Raw genomic sequence first — 12,604 nt, 5'->3', positions numbered from 1 at the left:
CGCTGCTCCGGGCAGCCTCCCCCGCCACATGGCGCGCGCGCGCCGGGCTTCCCGGAAAGCCCCTGCGAGGAGGCGCGGGAGGGCAGGGCGCAGGCGCGGGGCTCATGGCGGAGCGGGGCGACGGCGCGCCCGCCTAGGCAGGAGCAGCATCCGCCGCCATCCGTCACCGTCTGCACGGTAAGGGCGGCCCCACCGCGCCGCGCCCGCAGTGGCGGCACCTCGGCTGAGGGGGCGCGGTGTGGGCCGCCATTTTGGTTGGCGGAGTGGCCGCAGGCCCGAGCGCTGCGAGCCCCTCGGGGCCGGGCGTTGATCCGCGGCCGGTTCCCGGAGCCTGCGGCTTTGCTCCCCGCAGGGCGTGGGGAGCCCGCCCGGGATGCGGGGCGGTGTTGGGCCACGGGCCCTGGGAGGGCCCTGGCAAGGCTCGGGGCGGCTGAGGGCCGATTCCCCTGGCCTGCGGCCTGCAGCACCCGGCGGAGGGAGTGCCGCGGCCTGTGCGCAGCTGGGGTTCCCTCCCGCGTTAGCCCCTGGAAAGGAATCGACTCAGGTGCCCGCTCCAAGCTGTTGGGAGTAGCTTGGCTCGTGTTAAATGAAACGGCGAGACCAATGAGGTGTAACGGTGTAGGACACCTCTAGAGAGATTTGCTGACTTCATTTGGTTTCTGAGCAGCTAAAAGAGTAAGAGGAGTAATTAGCTGGAGGTTCTGGTCAGTCATGCGACAGTAAGGATCTCGGCTGATGCTCGGCAGCCTGTTTGGTTTTGGGAGAGCCTTTTGCTTTGTAGTATTAATAAATACCAGATAACTTGAGCTGGTTGGCAGTCAGTCTTCTAATGTAAAGTTGTGGTCTCGCAAAGGGAGTTCGTTACCCGGTGTGCAACAATCCAGTGCACGCGCTGAGCCGAGATACCGATTTTATCTCATTTCTGCACAGAAATGGGTGCTAGGTGGTAATTCCACAAAGCTAGTACCTGGAACGAAACTTTCTGCGCCTCATTTATACACAAAACTTACACAGTTAGTAATCATTTTTTGTACAATGATTGGTTAGTAATTACGGTCTCTCGTTTGCTATGTAAATTAGCACACATGCTCCTTATGGGGGGGGGGGGAGGGGGGCAAATCTTTTTGGTCCTAAATTGCGTCGGTGGTTGTGATCTCCCCCTGCCGGAATAACCTGTCCCCCCGTTACTGTTTTCCGCTGCCTCCTGGGTTAGGATTTTCCCTTTTATCAGTTTCTCAGCATTTCTTAAAGGTCCAGTTGCTCTGGGATGTTTTTGGTTAAAGGATACTGAATGTTTGTTTTCCTGATTAAGGATGATTAAGTGTCCTTTACTTGCCAGCTTACAAAAACATCTTGGCCTGATATGATAGCTAAGTTTCAGAGTTAATCTTCAACAAAGTGATACATGCAGATGAACGAGGGCAGTGGTTCTCTCTCTGTGCCATATGGAAGGCTTTGTTTTTACAAAGTATGTATTTTTATTCTACTTGCTGCAGGCTCGGTGCAGCTACAATAAGGTGAAGCGAACCCGTTGCCAACATGTTTCTCTACAACCTGACGTTGCAGCGTGCCACTGGCATTAGCTATGCTATTCATGGCAATTTCTCAGGTAATTATCTCCTTCCTTAGTGCATCTTGGCTTGAGCTCTGTCTGATAGTAGAGGAAAAAAGCTGTTTGTTCTTTATTTGGTTTGGTTGCTGAAGCTAGTCTGCTTCAGTATTTTTTTTTTTGCTGGTATATTATCATTTGCTCTTGAGTGTGTTACTTGAGCTATTGTAACTTGTGGAGAGATCAAGAGAAGTTTGGCTTGATTATGCATGAATTTAATTTAGTATTTGTTTCACTTTCCTGGTTTGTTAAGAGATGCTCAGACAGTAGTGACATGCAAAGTGGTGAATAAGTTGCTTTGAATTCTTTCATAGTAATCATAAAACTCTTCAGTATTTAGTAGTCATAAAGTTTTATCTTCTTTCTCATAGTGCTTCTTGAAATTGCATGTTCTGGTATGTTGTTGCTAACTCTTCTTCATGCTCTGTGTTCTTTAGGAACGAAACAACAAGAAATCGTCGTTTCCCGGGGCAAGATCCTGGAGTTACTCCGCCCTGATCCCAACACGGGGAAGGTTCACACCCTGCTGACCGTAGAAGTGTTTGGAGTCATTCGCTCCCTCATGGCCTTTAGGCTGACAGGTGGGACCAAAGACTACATCGTTGTGGGCAGCGATTCGGGACGCATTGTTATTCTGGAGTACCAGCCCTCAAAGAATGTGTTTGAGAAGATTCATCAGGAAACCTTTGGCAAGAGTGGATGTCGCAGAATCGTTCCAGGCCAGTACTTGGCTGTAGACCCAAAAGGCCGTGCTGTCATGATCAGTAAGTCAGTCTGTCGGCTTCTTTTCTCCTTATTTTTTTTTTTTCCTCCTGTCTTGGGGATATTTATTTTGGAGTGAGTTTCTGCCAGGTATAATTGGAAGTGTTTCTTCTCAGACAGTTTGTTAGGCTATGAGACATGTCAAGGAGAATGCAGGCATTCAGAATAGTTCCTTGATGCTGGTGGAATTGCACAAATTAATTCTAACGCTGGGCCAAAACAATTTGGAAAGAGGCCAGCTTGCTTAGCCGTGTGCAGAGCCCTGAGGTGTGATGTCTGGGAGAGAAGTTGGTGTAGGCGTTGGTGCTACAGTGTAGTCAGTCAGCTCCCGTAGCCTGAAATAATGTTATGAATTCAAGTCTCTTCTCTTGAGATGTATTGTGGAGACAGCTAGATGCGTTTCTGGTCAGGCTTCACAGGTAGAAGGACACTTGGGTAATTTTTTTTGTAAGATTTACCATGAGGTGTCTTAGTTACTTGGGACGTGAACTTTCTCAGTTTGCCGTAGCTAGCTTTGTGTGATGCTGCTTTCCTGCACGCTGAGAGCAGGAACTTGCAATGATAGGTGGTTTAACGGTGCTCCTGTATATCTGTAATAATGATAAATAATATTGTGTCTTTTCTAACAAGTCTTGTTTTCATGCGTGAGCAGGTAGCACAGTCACAGTTGTGCCATCCACATTGATAGTTAAGGGTGATAAGTCTTTGTTATGTTGTGAATGCTGTGTATTAGGCAAGAATACTTTTTTTTTTAGGTAAAAAATTTTTTCTGAGGAAAGGTCTCTCTGCCAAATTGCTTTAAATGGTGGAATATCGGGCTGGTTTTTTTCAATTTGTTTTTGCTTCCCTGCAGTCTGTCATCTCTTGTGTGGTGGAATGAGTGAGTAGGTCTGTCTGTAGCCATTGTAGATTGAATATGGGGCTAGATGGATGTAGCCTGAAGGGCCAGTCTTTGGCTTTAAAGAGCTGGAGTTGTCATTTGTGCTTGCGGTTTGAAACATTAAAAATGAGACATTCGAAGTTAATTGGTAGCACAAGATAAATACCAATGGTGAACTTCAGCAGAAGTGACACTGACATTCTCTTGCAAAGTCTTACATTGATACTGGACTGCAGGTGTGATCAGATTTGATCACCAGGTGATGGGCTTCAGATGCTGTTGTCCTTTTCTTGCAGGTGCAATTGAAAAGCAGAAGCTGGTGTATATCTTGAACAGAGATGCTGCTGCTCGTCTCACCATTTCCTCCCCGCTGGAAGCCCACAAGGCCAATACCTTGGTCTACCACGTGGTGGGAGTTGATGTGGGATTTGAAAACCCGATGTTTGCTTGTCTGGAAATGGATTATGAGGTGAGAAGTACTTGATCTCTTTGAACCTTGTTGTTCCTTTTCTGTTCTTAATCTGTCTGTGGAGGTGAGGAACATTGGCTACTTCTGTCTTGATCTTAAATTCTTGCTGTTCAGCTACAAAAGCGCATATTTTCTTCCTCTGAACCTTTTTATGTGCATCTTCCAGCAAGTTTTCTCTTGGATTTCAATTCTACAACATTACTCCTCCTTTAATACCTTTCTTGAAAGACACCTTCATGTGTTCTGTTTTAGGAGGCAGACAATGATCCCACTGGAGAAGCAGCAGCCAACACACAACAGACATTGACATTTTATGAACTGGACTTGGGTTTGAACCACGTTGTTAGGAAATACAGTGAGCCCTTGGAAGAGCATGGCAACTTCCTTATAACAGGTACTGCCCACCTGGCCAGTAAGTCATTTTCCCATGGATCTACTTGGTTCTGTCGTGGTTTAGCCCCAGCCAGCGACTAAGCACCATGCAGCCGCTCGCTCACTCCCCCTACCCTGATGGGATGGGGGAGAGAATCGGAGGAGTAAGAGTGAGAAACACTCCTGGGTTGAGATAAGAATAGTTTAATAATTGAAATAAAATAAAGTAAAATAATAATAATAACAATATAATAATAATAGCAATAATAATATGCAAAGCAAGTGATGCACAATGCAATTGCTCACCACCCGCCGACCGATACCCAGACAGTTCCCAAGCAGCGATCGCTCCTCCCCGGCTAACCCCCCCCAAGTTTATATACTGAGCATGACGTCATATGGTATGGAATAGCCCTTTGGTCAGTTTGGATCAACTATTCTGGCTGTGCCCCCTCCCAGTTTCTTGTGTACCTGGCAGAGCATGGGAAGCTGAAAAGTCCTTGACTAGCATGAGCAGTACTTAGCAACAACTAAAAACATGTGTGTTATCAACATTCTTCTCCTACTAAATCCAAAACACAGCACTGTGCCTGCTACTAGGAAGAAAATAAACTCTATCCCAGCCGAAACCAGGACAGTTCCCATTCCCCAGGGAAACAATCAATACGCTTTATGTCTTAGGAGTTGTTTTGGTGGTATTATGAGCCATTAGTATAAATAAATTGACTTTGGAGTCAGGTAGTGAGTGGTGGTTCACACATGGAAACATGCAAGAATTCATAGATAGAGCTGCTGTTTGGAAGTGCTCCTCATCTCTCTTTTTAGATGTATTCTGGATATTCTCTGGATTCCAAAGCTAAGAGATACTAACTGAAGTTAGCTGGTAGCAGATGCAAAAGTATGTATTTTTAGGTAATCCATAGATGCTGTTGTGCTCTCTTGCACAGGATTCCAGCAGGTAATATGCATTCAAAAGGCAGTAGATGAATCCATGGACTAAAAGCCCACTTAACGGGGACTGGATGCAAACCTAACCTAACACCTTTGACCTGGGAAACCACTGAACCGCTGCAGATTCTTCTCCAAGCACAAAGGAAGCTAAGCTGGGAGAGCACCCTTGTATGCTTGCCCTGTTGCTGCATCTTCTGTAGGCAGCTGACAGACAGCAAATACTGGGCTGGATCTGACCACTACTACTATTTTGATAATATCTTTTGTTATGCTGGGATTTCAATAGAAACATTTTAAAAAACATACTCTAAAAGTTAAAGATATGTCAGAAAGCCATCTGGCAGATTTTTTTGACAGCAAGCAAACATGCCAGTAACCCAAGGGTTGTGTTAACTGACAAGTTGCTAATGTGGTATTTTGGGCATGTTGTGGCTTTCTAGATGAGAATAAGCCATGAATAAGCTTTAAAATATAAGCAATTTGTCTGAAGTTGCATCCTTCCTGGTCCCCCAGTTCCATCTGCCCTGTTCTTACACCGACTCACTGTTTTCTTACGCTGACTCAGTGTTTTGTCTTCCCCTTCAATAAGAGTAGATTTATATATGCAGGGTGGTACAGAGCAATGGAAACTATGTTGCTTTAAAGAAAACCAAAATAAATGTTCTGCAGGCAGTTGGATCTGTGTTAAGGGCTTTTCTTACAATGTTTCTTTGTGTTTCAGTTCCTGGTGGTTCTGATGGACCTAGCGGGGTGCTGATCTGTTCAGAAAACTATATTACTTATAAAAACTTTGGTGACCAGCCTGATATCAGATGCCCAATTCCCAGGAGACGGGTGAGAATTTTGGGATTCCTACCCTTTTTTAAGATTATCTTTGTCAGTGATAAATGAATGCTTGGTATTTGCATTTCAGGGTTAAAGACATCAGGGAGGTTTTAAAGTAAGGAAAAAGGGGTTAAAAGTGTGTTGGCCTATCATCTACCTTCCTGGCTGCATGTTACCTGTGAGGGAAGATGGGGGTGGGCATAGCCTGAAGTGATGAGCTTGGTTCATGTCTCTTCTCTGAGGTTTATGCTGGAGATACTCAAAGACTCTGATCAGGCACCACAGTGGCAGTGCTGTCAGTGTAAGATAAGATTACTTGAGATGGTGAGTCATGGTTGCCATCCTGTATGCAGGTGAAGACAGCTGCTCTGTTGCATCTTAAGGTTGCTTCTTCCTCCTTTGCAAATCGTTGTGTGCTTTGACAGTGCTTTGAACACCTGCCAAGGGTCAGGTGCTCAAAAACAGTTGTCTGTGGATTGCAGCCCTTGCCTCTGTGTTTGGGTTTGACATGTGAGAGTTGTCTGGGGAGGAGGGCAAAAGTGATAGGAGTGGGGTGTGCTTAGGCACAGTGTCTTTAGAAATGTATTTCCTTCTGGGGCAGAGATGTACCAAGGGTAACTACGGGTGTAATGGAGAGGATGTGCTTTGTGTTAAAAGCATCCTCACATACTCAGCTGTTAAGGCACCTGTGAAATGGAAATACTTCGGTCAGTGAAATCACATCTGCACTTGCTGGGTAATTCCACCAATGGCCTTCACTTTCTTTCTTGATAGAATGACTTGGATGACCCAGAGAGAGGTATGATTTTTGTCTGCTCTGCTACACATAAGACCAAGTCCATGTTCTTCTTCCTGGCCCAGACAGAGCAGGGAGATATCTTCAAAATTACTCTGGAGACTGATGAAGACATGGTAAGCATCACGTGAAGAACAACAAAAGCATTCATTGAGAAGATTCCTTGTGATTCTCCAAAGTGATAAATATTTAATATTATGGTTTTAGTTGTATAATGGCATGTGTTTTATGTGATTTGTAATACAGTTATATCTGCAGTTGTAACTGGTGTTTACTTGTATAGAGACACAGTGCAAGGTTTGCAAGATCCTGTGAGAATTATGCTGCAGAGTCACTTGGGCATATTTTAGATATTCTGCGGGCAGTCCTTTCTTCAAAAGATGTATTGTAAAGTATGGTCCATGAACCTGCTAGAGGGTGTTCCAGAAACTGATTCTGGGGAACTTAGTTTCTCTTGATCACAGTAGGTGGTTTCTCTTCATCACAGTAGGTGCTCTCTATTTTTCATCTCTTAATTGAATATTTACATGGTGCAATCAGTCTTTTTGCACATTGAGGTAGCTAGCTTGGTACACCTCTTCCATGGGTTGAAATAACAGGCTTGAAGTGGTGCTTGTCCTAGTATTTTGCAGTGAAAAGAAATCTGCTGCAGTGAATCAGTTGGGTTTTTTGAGTAAATGTTGAATGTTGGTTCCCCTTTCATCTACACATGTGAAATTTGGTACAAGGGATGATTGTAGCATCTTTAAGTGTCTTAAAGGTTGTTCTTGGATGCTTCAGCAGGAGCTGCTGTGACCATATCAAATGCAGACATTTGCTCAAGACAGTTAATTTTTCACGTGTTGGAGAATGGGTGGTGTTCAGTGAAGCAAATTTCTTCTTTCTTTTAGACAGCTTGCTATTTTTGCAGCTGTTTTTTTCCAAACTGACTCAGTGTTACCAAAGCAGAAAGTCTTAAAATAAAATGGGTAGTCTGACTTTTGTGTTCAAAATGGTCTGCTGGATTTTGTGATTTATAACCTGCTGCCCCAAACTATTGATGTGGTTATGCCTGTCCCACTCTCTTGCTTCCTTTCTTTTGAGAGGATAGCTAGGCAGGTTTTTTTTTATTAAATCACACATGTACAGCTCTAGTACTTCGCTGGCACAGTCACATCTTCCTCTGTTTTCAGGTAACAGAGATTCGACTGAAGTACTTTGACACTGTTCCTGTTGCTGCTGCCATGTGCGTGCTGAAAACGGGGTTTCTCTTTGTGGCATCTGAATTTGGAAACCAGTGAGTAAACAATTTTATGTCAGCATTTTTCCCCTGAAATGGACTGTTTCTGTTCAGGGCTGCAAACTGACCCTTGAACTTACTGAACATACAAAGACAACACCTCTCTTTTAATGGGTAAATTAATGTTTTGTTCACATGGCTTGAGCAGAACAATTGGTTTAGACTATGACTGAATGGGGGAATTTCCTTGTTGTTTGAACCCAGATTAGATACTATAGTGCAGAGAACAAAAGATTACATGCTGTTCCAGTAGGTTTTGGAAGAACTGAGCACTTGCAGTTCATATAAGGTCCATCATATATCCAGATGAATTATCTTTTAATTAGTTTGATAGTTTTCATTGAATTTTTGTGTGTTGTGGCCCACTCGGAAGTAGATAGGGTTTGTCATCAGTAACTGTCATGCTTTCCTGAATAGATGTATACTTGGGGGCTTTCTCAATTCATGTTTGGGGTTCTAGCATATTCTGAAGACTCAAAGAAGACTGCACACCTTTGAAGATGGCTTAACGGTGTCTAAGTGGAAGATTCACAGGAATGGAGTTTTATACTCTCTTTTTTTTTTTTTCTGACTACATCTGTAGTCAGCCACCTGAGGGAGCTCCAGCCAGTTTACTGGAGTGAATCTGAATTAGGTTGTATAAACCAAGCTCTTGAGGAAGCCATATTCATTTGAGCTTTATTAAAACCAGGAAGTAAATCAGTCTGTCTTTCTGGCTTTATTTTTTTTTCCTCTGAAGTTTAACTTGATTGTTGTGATATTTAGGCTCATAAAATGGAACAGGGAATGTGGTTAAAAATAAGTGAGAATATTGCAATAAAACAGATAACTGTGGAGTTGCAGTCTTAGCTGTTGGCCTTGTTCTTGGCCTCAGCTGTCAGTTGGTCCTTTGGCTCTAACACAAGAATATCTGAAAGGCTCAAGGAGACCTAAATGGAGAAAACACTGAAACTCTGGGATACCTTGCCAGTGACAGAAGGCTTGGAAGGGGGAGGTTGTGTTGGGGGTTTTTTTGTGGGTTATTTGTTTGGGTTTTTTGCAGGCCTCTGATTTCCTTTAAACATTTTGTCACCAAGATGACAATCCTTAAGGCTAAATTTTAATAGCTGTATAATGTAGGGAAAGAGTTCTCTACTCCCTGCTGCCTAAATATCTAGGTAGGCCTTACTTAGAGAAGGCTGCATGAGCTTTGGACTGAACATGCTGTTGCTCTTGCTTTCTGTCTCAAGTTACCTGTACCAGATAGCTCACCTGGGTGATGATGATGAGGAGCCAGAGTTCTCTTCTGCCATGCCTCTTGAGGAAGGAGATACGTTCTTTTTTCAGCCACGACCTCTCAAGAACCTGGTGCTAGTGGACGAATTGGACAGTTTGTCTCCTATTCTGTGTTGTCAGGTATGTTGCCATCAGCAAGCTCCCATTCACCACATAAGTAAGGCTTTCTCATTTACAGAGGAAATGATCATAGATGCATGTTTGTTTCTTTGCTTTTTTTGTGGAGTATTTGTGTGTAAGCAGAGTCACTAAAGGTACATTGTCCTAGGTTTCCAGACATAGTGCTCTATACTAAATGCTGTTAGAAAAGCAAGTCTGCTAAATTCTCAGGCAGCTGCCTAAGACTGGTACCTGGCCTGGCAGCCTTTGATTCTTGTGGTGATAAATATATCTGGATGCAGGGTGTCAGCTAGCAGTCCTGTGCTGCTCCTCTGTTGACCATCAGACCAGTTCTCTGCTCTGTAGTGACTGTGGTTAAAACTTGACATTATTTCAGGGCAGCAGATGGTACACCCTATGGCATCTTCACTGTTTTCAGTGTCTGGAAAAAAAAGAACATTCTTAAAGCAGTAGTGTGGCATATATAGCTTAGTTTTATTTTCTCTTCCTGTGGATATTGTTTGACACTATTTCTCCACGCAGATAGCTGATCTGGCCAATGAAGACACACCCCAGTTGTATGTGGCTTGTGGTCGGGGGCCCCGGTCGTCTCTGAGGGTTCTAAGACATGGACTTGAGGTAGGACTTCCAGCACTTTAGAAGAACAGCTTGAGAGGCAAGGACAGTGGGAGAAAATCCTTGAAATAAGGGTGCTGAAATGAAGGTATTCTCTTTTTGCTGTAGTCTGGAGAGCAACTTTCTCTAGGCTTGCTTCATAGAAATAGAAGGGTTGTACTCTTTACTCTTACAGTGTCAAAGGCTTTTTCTTCAGTTGACTCCAGCCACCTGCCTTTTGATTCTTCTAATACTTGAGTGTATTGAGCTGGAACATTCCTGGTGTATCTGCCAGTTGCTGCTGCTAATTTCTTTGCTGGAGGCAGGTGACCTTGTTTTGAAGCTGGTAATCCAGAGCTCTAATGTTGCTGCATTGTTGCTGAATGTATTTTACCCTGTAGCACATCTGGCATGGGGAGAGAGCATCACAGTTGAGAATTATTAGCTTTTGTGCCCAGTTGTGGGAAAGCTTAAAAGCTACTGGTGGTTTGGTGACTTACTGCAGTAAGTCTAAACATCTGTTTGCAAAAGAATCTTGTTCCTGTTTACTCTTAGGTATCTGAAATGGCCGTCTCAGAGCTGCCTGGTAACCCTAATGCTGTATGGACTGTGAGGAGACATGTTGAAGGTATGCAGCATTTTCCTAAAGTACAGGGAGGTGATAATGTTTTTTGGTGTGTTTTGTTTGTTGGGTTGGGTTTTTTTGTTTTCTGTCCAAGGAGATAGGAAAGGTGCTGCATGATGGTTGTGTGCCATCCCCAAATGTTATGTTTTGAATCGGCAACCACCTGTTTGTACTTAGAAGCCACTCTCTGGTCCCCTAGAATTGTCACACTTCCCTTTGACAAAGAAGCACCTGCCTGCAGCTGCATCCATCACTCAATATGCTCCATTAGCTGTACGTTTGCAGCCTGAAGCTGCTGAACTTCTCATCCTTTCCCACTTCCCATAAGTTCTTGCTCTGATGTCAGCAGGCAGTGATTATGCTTTTTGTTGGAGCAGACTCGCTGTTTTTTATATATGTGTTGACAACTACAGTAATCAGCTCTTTGTGAGAGACTGGGATACAAATTATGGAACAAAGACAACAAATCAGCAACAGTGTCTGTATTTTATTATTTCCCTCTCTGCATATGTCCAAAGAAAACAGTCTATTTGGGGCTAGGACATGCTTCCTATTCAAAAACCCAGCAGTGTATAGAATGCTGCTGATTCCAGGAAGGTCAAGATTTGGAATTGGCAGAATATACTGGATTGTGGGTTTGGTCTTGCTGGGTAGTTGGTGGTTTTTGTTGGTTTCTTCCACTCCCCTCCCCCCCCCCCGGCCCCATCTGAAATAATGGGTTTGCCTTAATAAAGTACAAGAGGAAATGCAAACCCTTGTCCTGCCTTTCTCTTGAGGGCAAGAACAGAGTTCCTCAGAAACACCTAAAAAGCCTGAAATGAATATATTCTGGGTACTGACAGTCTCAGTGATTATTTCTGAGACAGTACTTTGTATAAATCTCACAAAGACTTCTGTAGGTTTATGCACCGGATAGAGAAATGCCAGATTGTTGCAGTGGAGACCTTGGCCTGCTGTGGTGACATGGTACCTTGTTTTTAAGCAGTAATAGAGTAGTGTGTCTTTCAGGGTGTCAGTCAAACATTGCTGTGGGATTTACCTTGCCATCTGAGACCTGCCATCAGTTCTCGCTGTCGTGTTCTGAGACTCATGTACTGCCTAAGCAGCATGGAAGGAACTCTGAGTGTGAAATGCCTTTGTGTTTCCCCAGAAATAAAAGGGTCAGAAAGAAAGAGTTTCCACAGTTCATATCAAAAATATGTGCTTTTCTTAAAAGAGGCATTCCAGTTTGTTGAAGACAAATCCTAGTTCCTGCCTTCTGGAAAAGGAGTTGGTAACATTTGCTCCTTCTGAGAGATGGAGGCTTCTGACATCACCTTACACTTTTAAAATCTTTTCTCTTGGGGTTCCAGAGGATGACTTTGACTTATCAGGAGATGGAGGACCATTGCTAACCTACACGAAAGAGACCAGTCTCCCTGCCTCTTTCTTCCTCCTTCCAAATTCTCCAGGTTCCAGCATGAAGATCTCGATGATTTCGGAAAGGCTGGAATCTGTAGCTGTTGTGAACCATGCTACTTTTTTAATACAGTTAAAAGTTATGTGAAACTGATCCCCAAGTTACACCTCTCTGAATTCAGGAATGGTTTTAACGGGTTTTAATCAGAAAGACCGTAGAGCCTTTTCAAACGTGTCTAGTCTTGAAACTGCCCAAGTGCTGGTTTTTGAGTGTTCAGTTTGCAGTGTCGGGCTGCCTGGCTCTGCCTCGATGCCATGGTGTGCATGTGCTGCAAGGCCTCTGTAAGACACATACAGGTTTGCAGCCTTCAAAGCAAATACTAACCTTGGCTGGTACGTGGTGATACACACTACCAATACCAAGCCTCTTTTTTTCTTCCACAGGTGGCTGGTGGTGGAGGTGCTGATCACCACAGGTGTGTACCTACTGCTAGGGGCTACTGTACTGTCCCACAGGTTAACCACAGAGAATCCCAAAATCATGGGGCTACTTTTATGCTACGCTTTTCAGTAAATGAATTCTAGAAGCTGTTGTGTAGTTGGAGATTGTTGCCTTTGTAGTTCAGTAGCTGAGGAGTAGAAAGCAACT

General features: G+C 44.0%; 1 protein-coding gene and 1 non-coding gene across 3 annotated transcripts in view; both read left to right on the top strand.

The window, feature by feature from the left end:
* The first annotated feature begins 151 nt into the window (after positions 1 to 151).
* Positions 152 to 12,604, top strand: part of SF3B3 (splicing factor 3b subunit 3) — a 31,376-nt gene continuing 18,923 nt past the window's right edge. For both annotated transcript variants that reach the window (XM_075715132.1, XM_075715131.1), the window contains exons 1-11: positions 152 to 177; positions 1,497 to 1,609; positions 2,047 to 2,373; positions 3,548 to 3,720; positions 3,973 to 4,114; positions 5,765 to 5,877; positions 6,643 to 6,780; positions 7,837 to 7,940; positions 9,173 to 9,338; positions 9,861 to 9,956; positions 10,488 to 10,560. In XM_075715132.1, the coding sequence (XP_075571247.1) occupies positions 1,540 to 1,609; positions 2,047 to 2,373; positions 3,548 to 3,720; positions 3,973 to 4,114; positions 5,765 to 5,877; positions 6,643 to 6,780; positions 7,837 to 7,940; positions 9,173 to 9,338; positions 9,861 to 9,956; positions 10,488 to 10,560 (1,402 nt within the window). In that variant the 5' untranslated portion in view covers positions 152 to 177; positions 1,497 to 1,539. The remainder of the gene's footprint in view (positions 178 to 1,496; positions 1,610 to 2,046; positions 2,374 to 3,547; positions 3,721 to 3,972; positions 4,115 to 5,764; positions 5,878 to 6,642; positions 6,781 to 7,836; positions 7,941 to 9,172; positions 9,339 to 9,860; positions 9,957 to 10,487; positions 10,561 to 12,604) is intronic.
* LOC142594237 (small nucleolar RNA SNORD111) lies at positions 6,070 to 6,148 on the top strand. Its single transcript, XR_012831276.1, has one exon. It is a non-coding gene; the product is annotated as a small nucleolar RNA SNORD111 (small nucleolar RNA).

The sequence above is a fragment of the Pelecanus crispus genome, chromosome 8 (assembly GCF_030463565.1).
Source record: "Pelecanus crispus isolate bPelCri1 chromosome 8, bPelCri1.pri, whole genome shotgun sequence".
NCBI lineage: Eukaryota > Metazoa > Chordata > Aves > Pelecaniformes > Pelecanidae > Pelecanus > Pelecanus crispus.
Note: the sequence above shows the minus strand (reverse complement) of the source record. Positions and strands in the feature narration are given on the sequence as shown.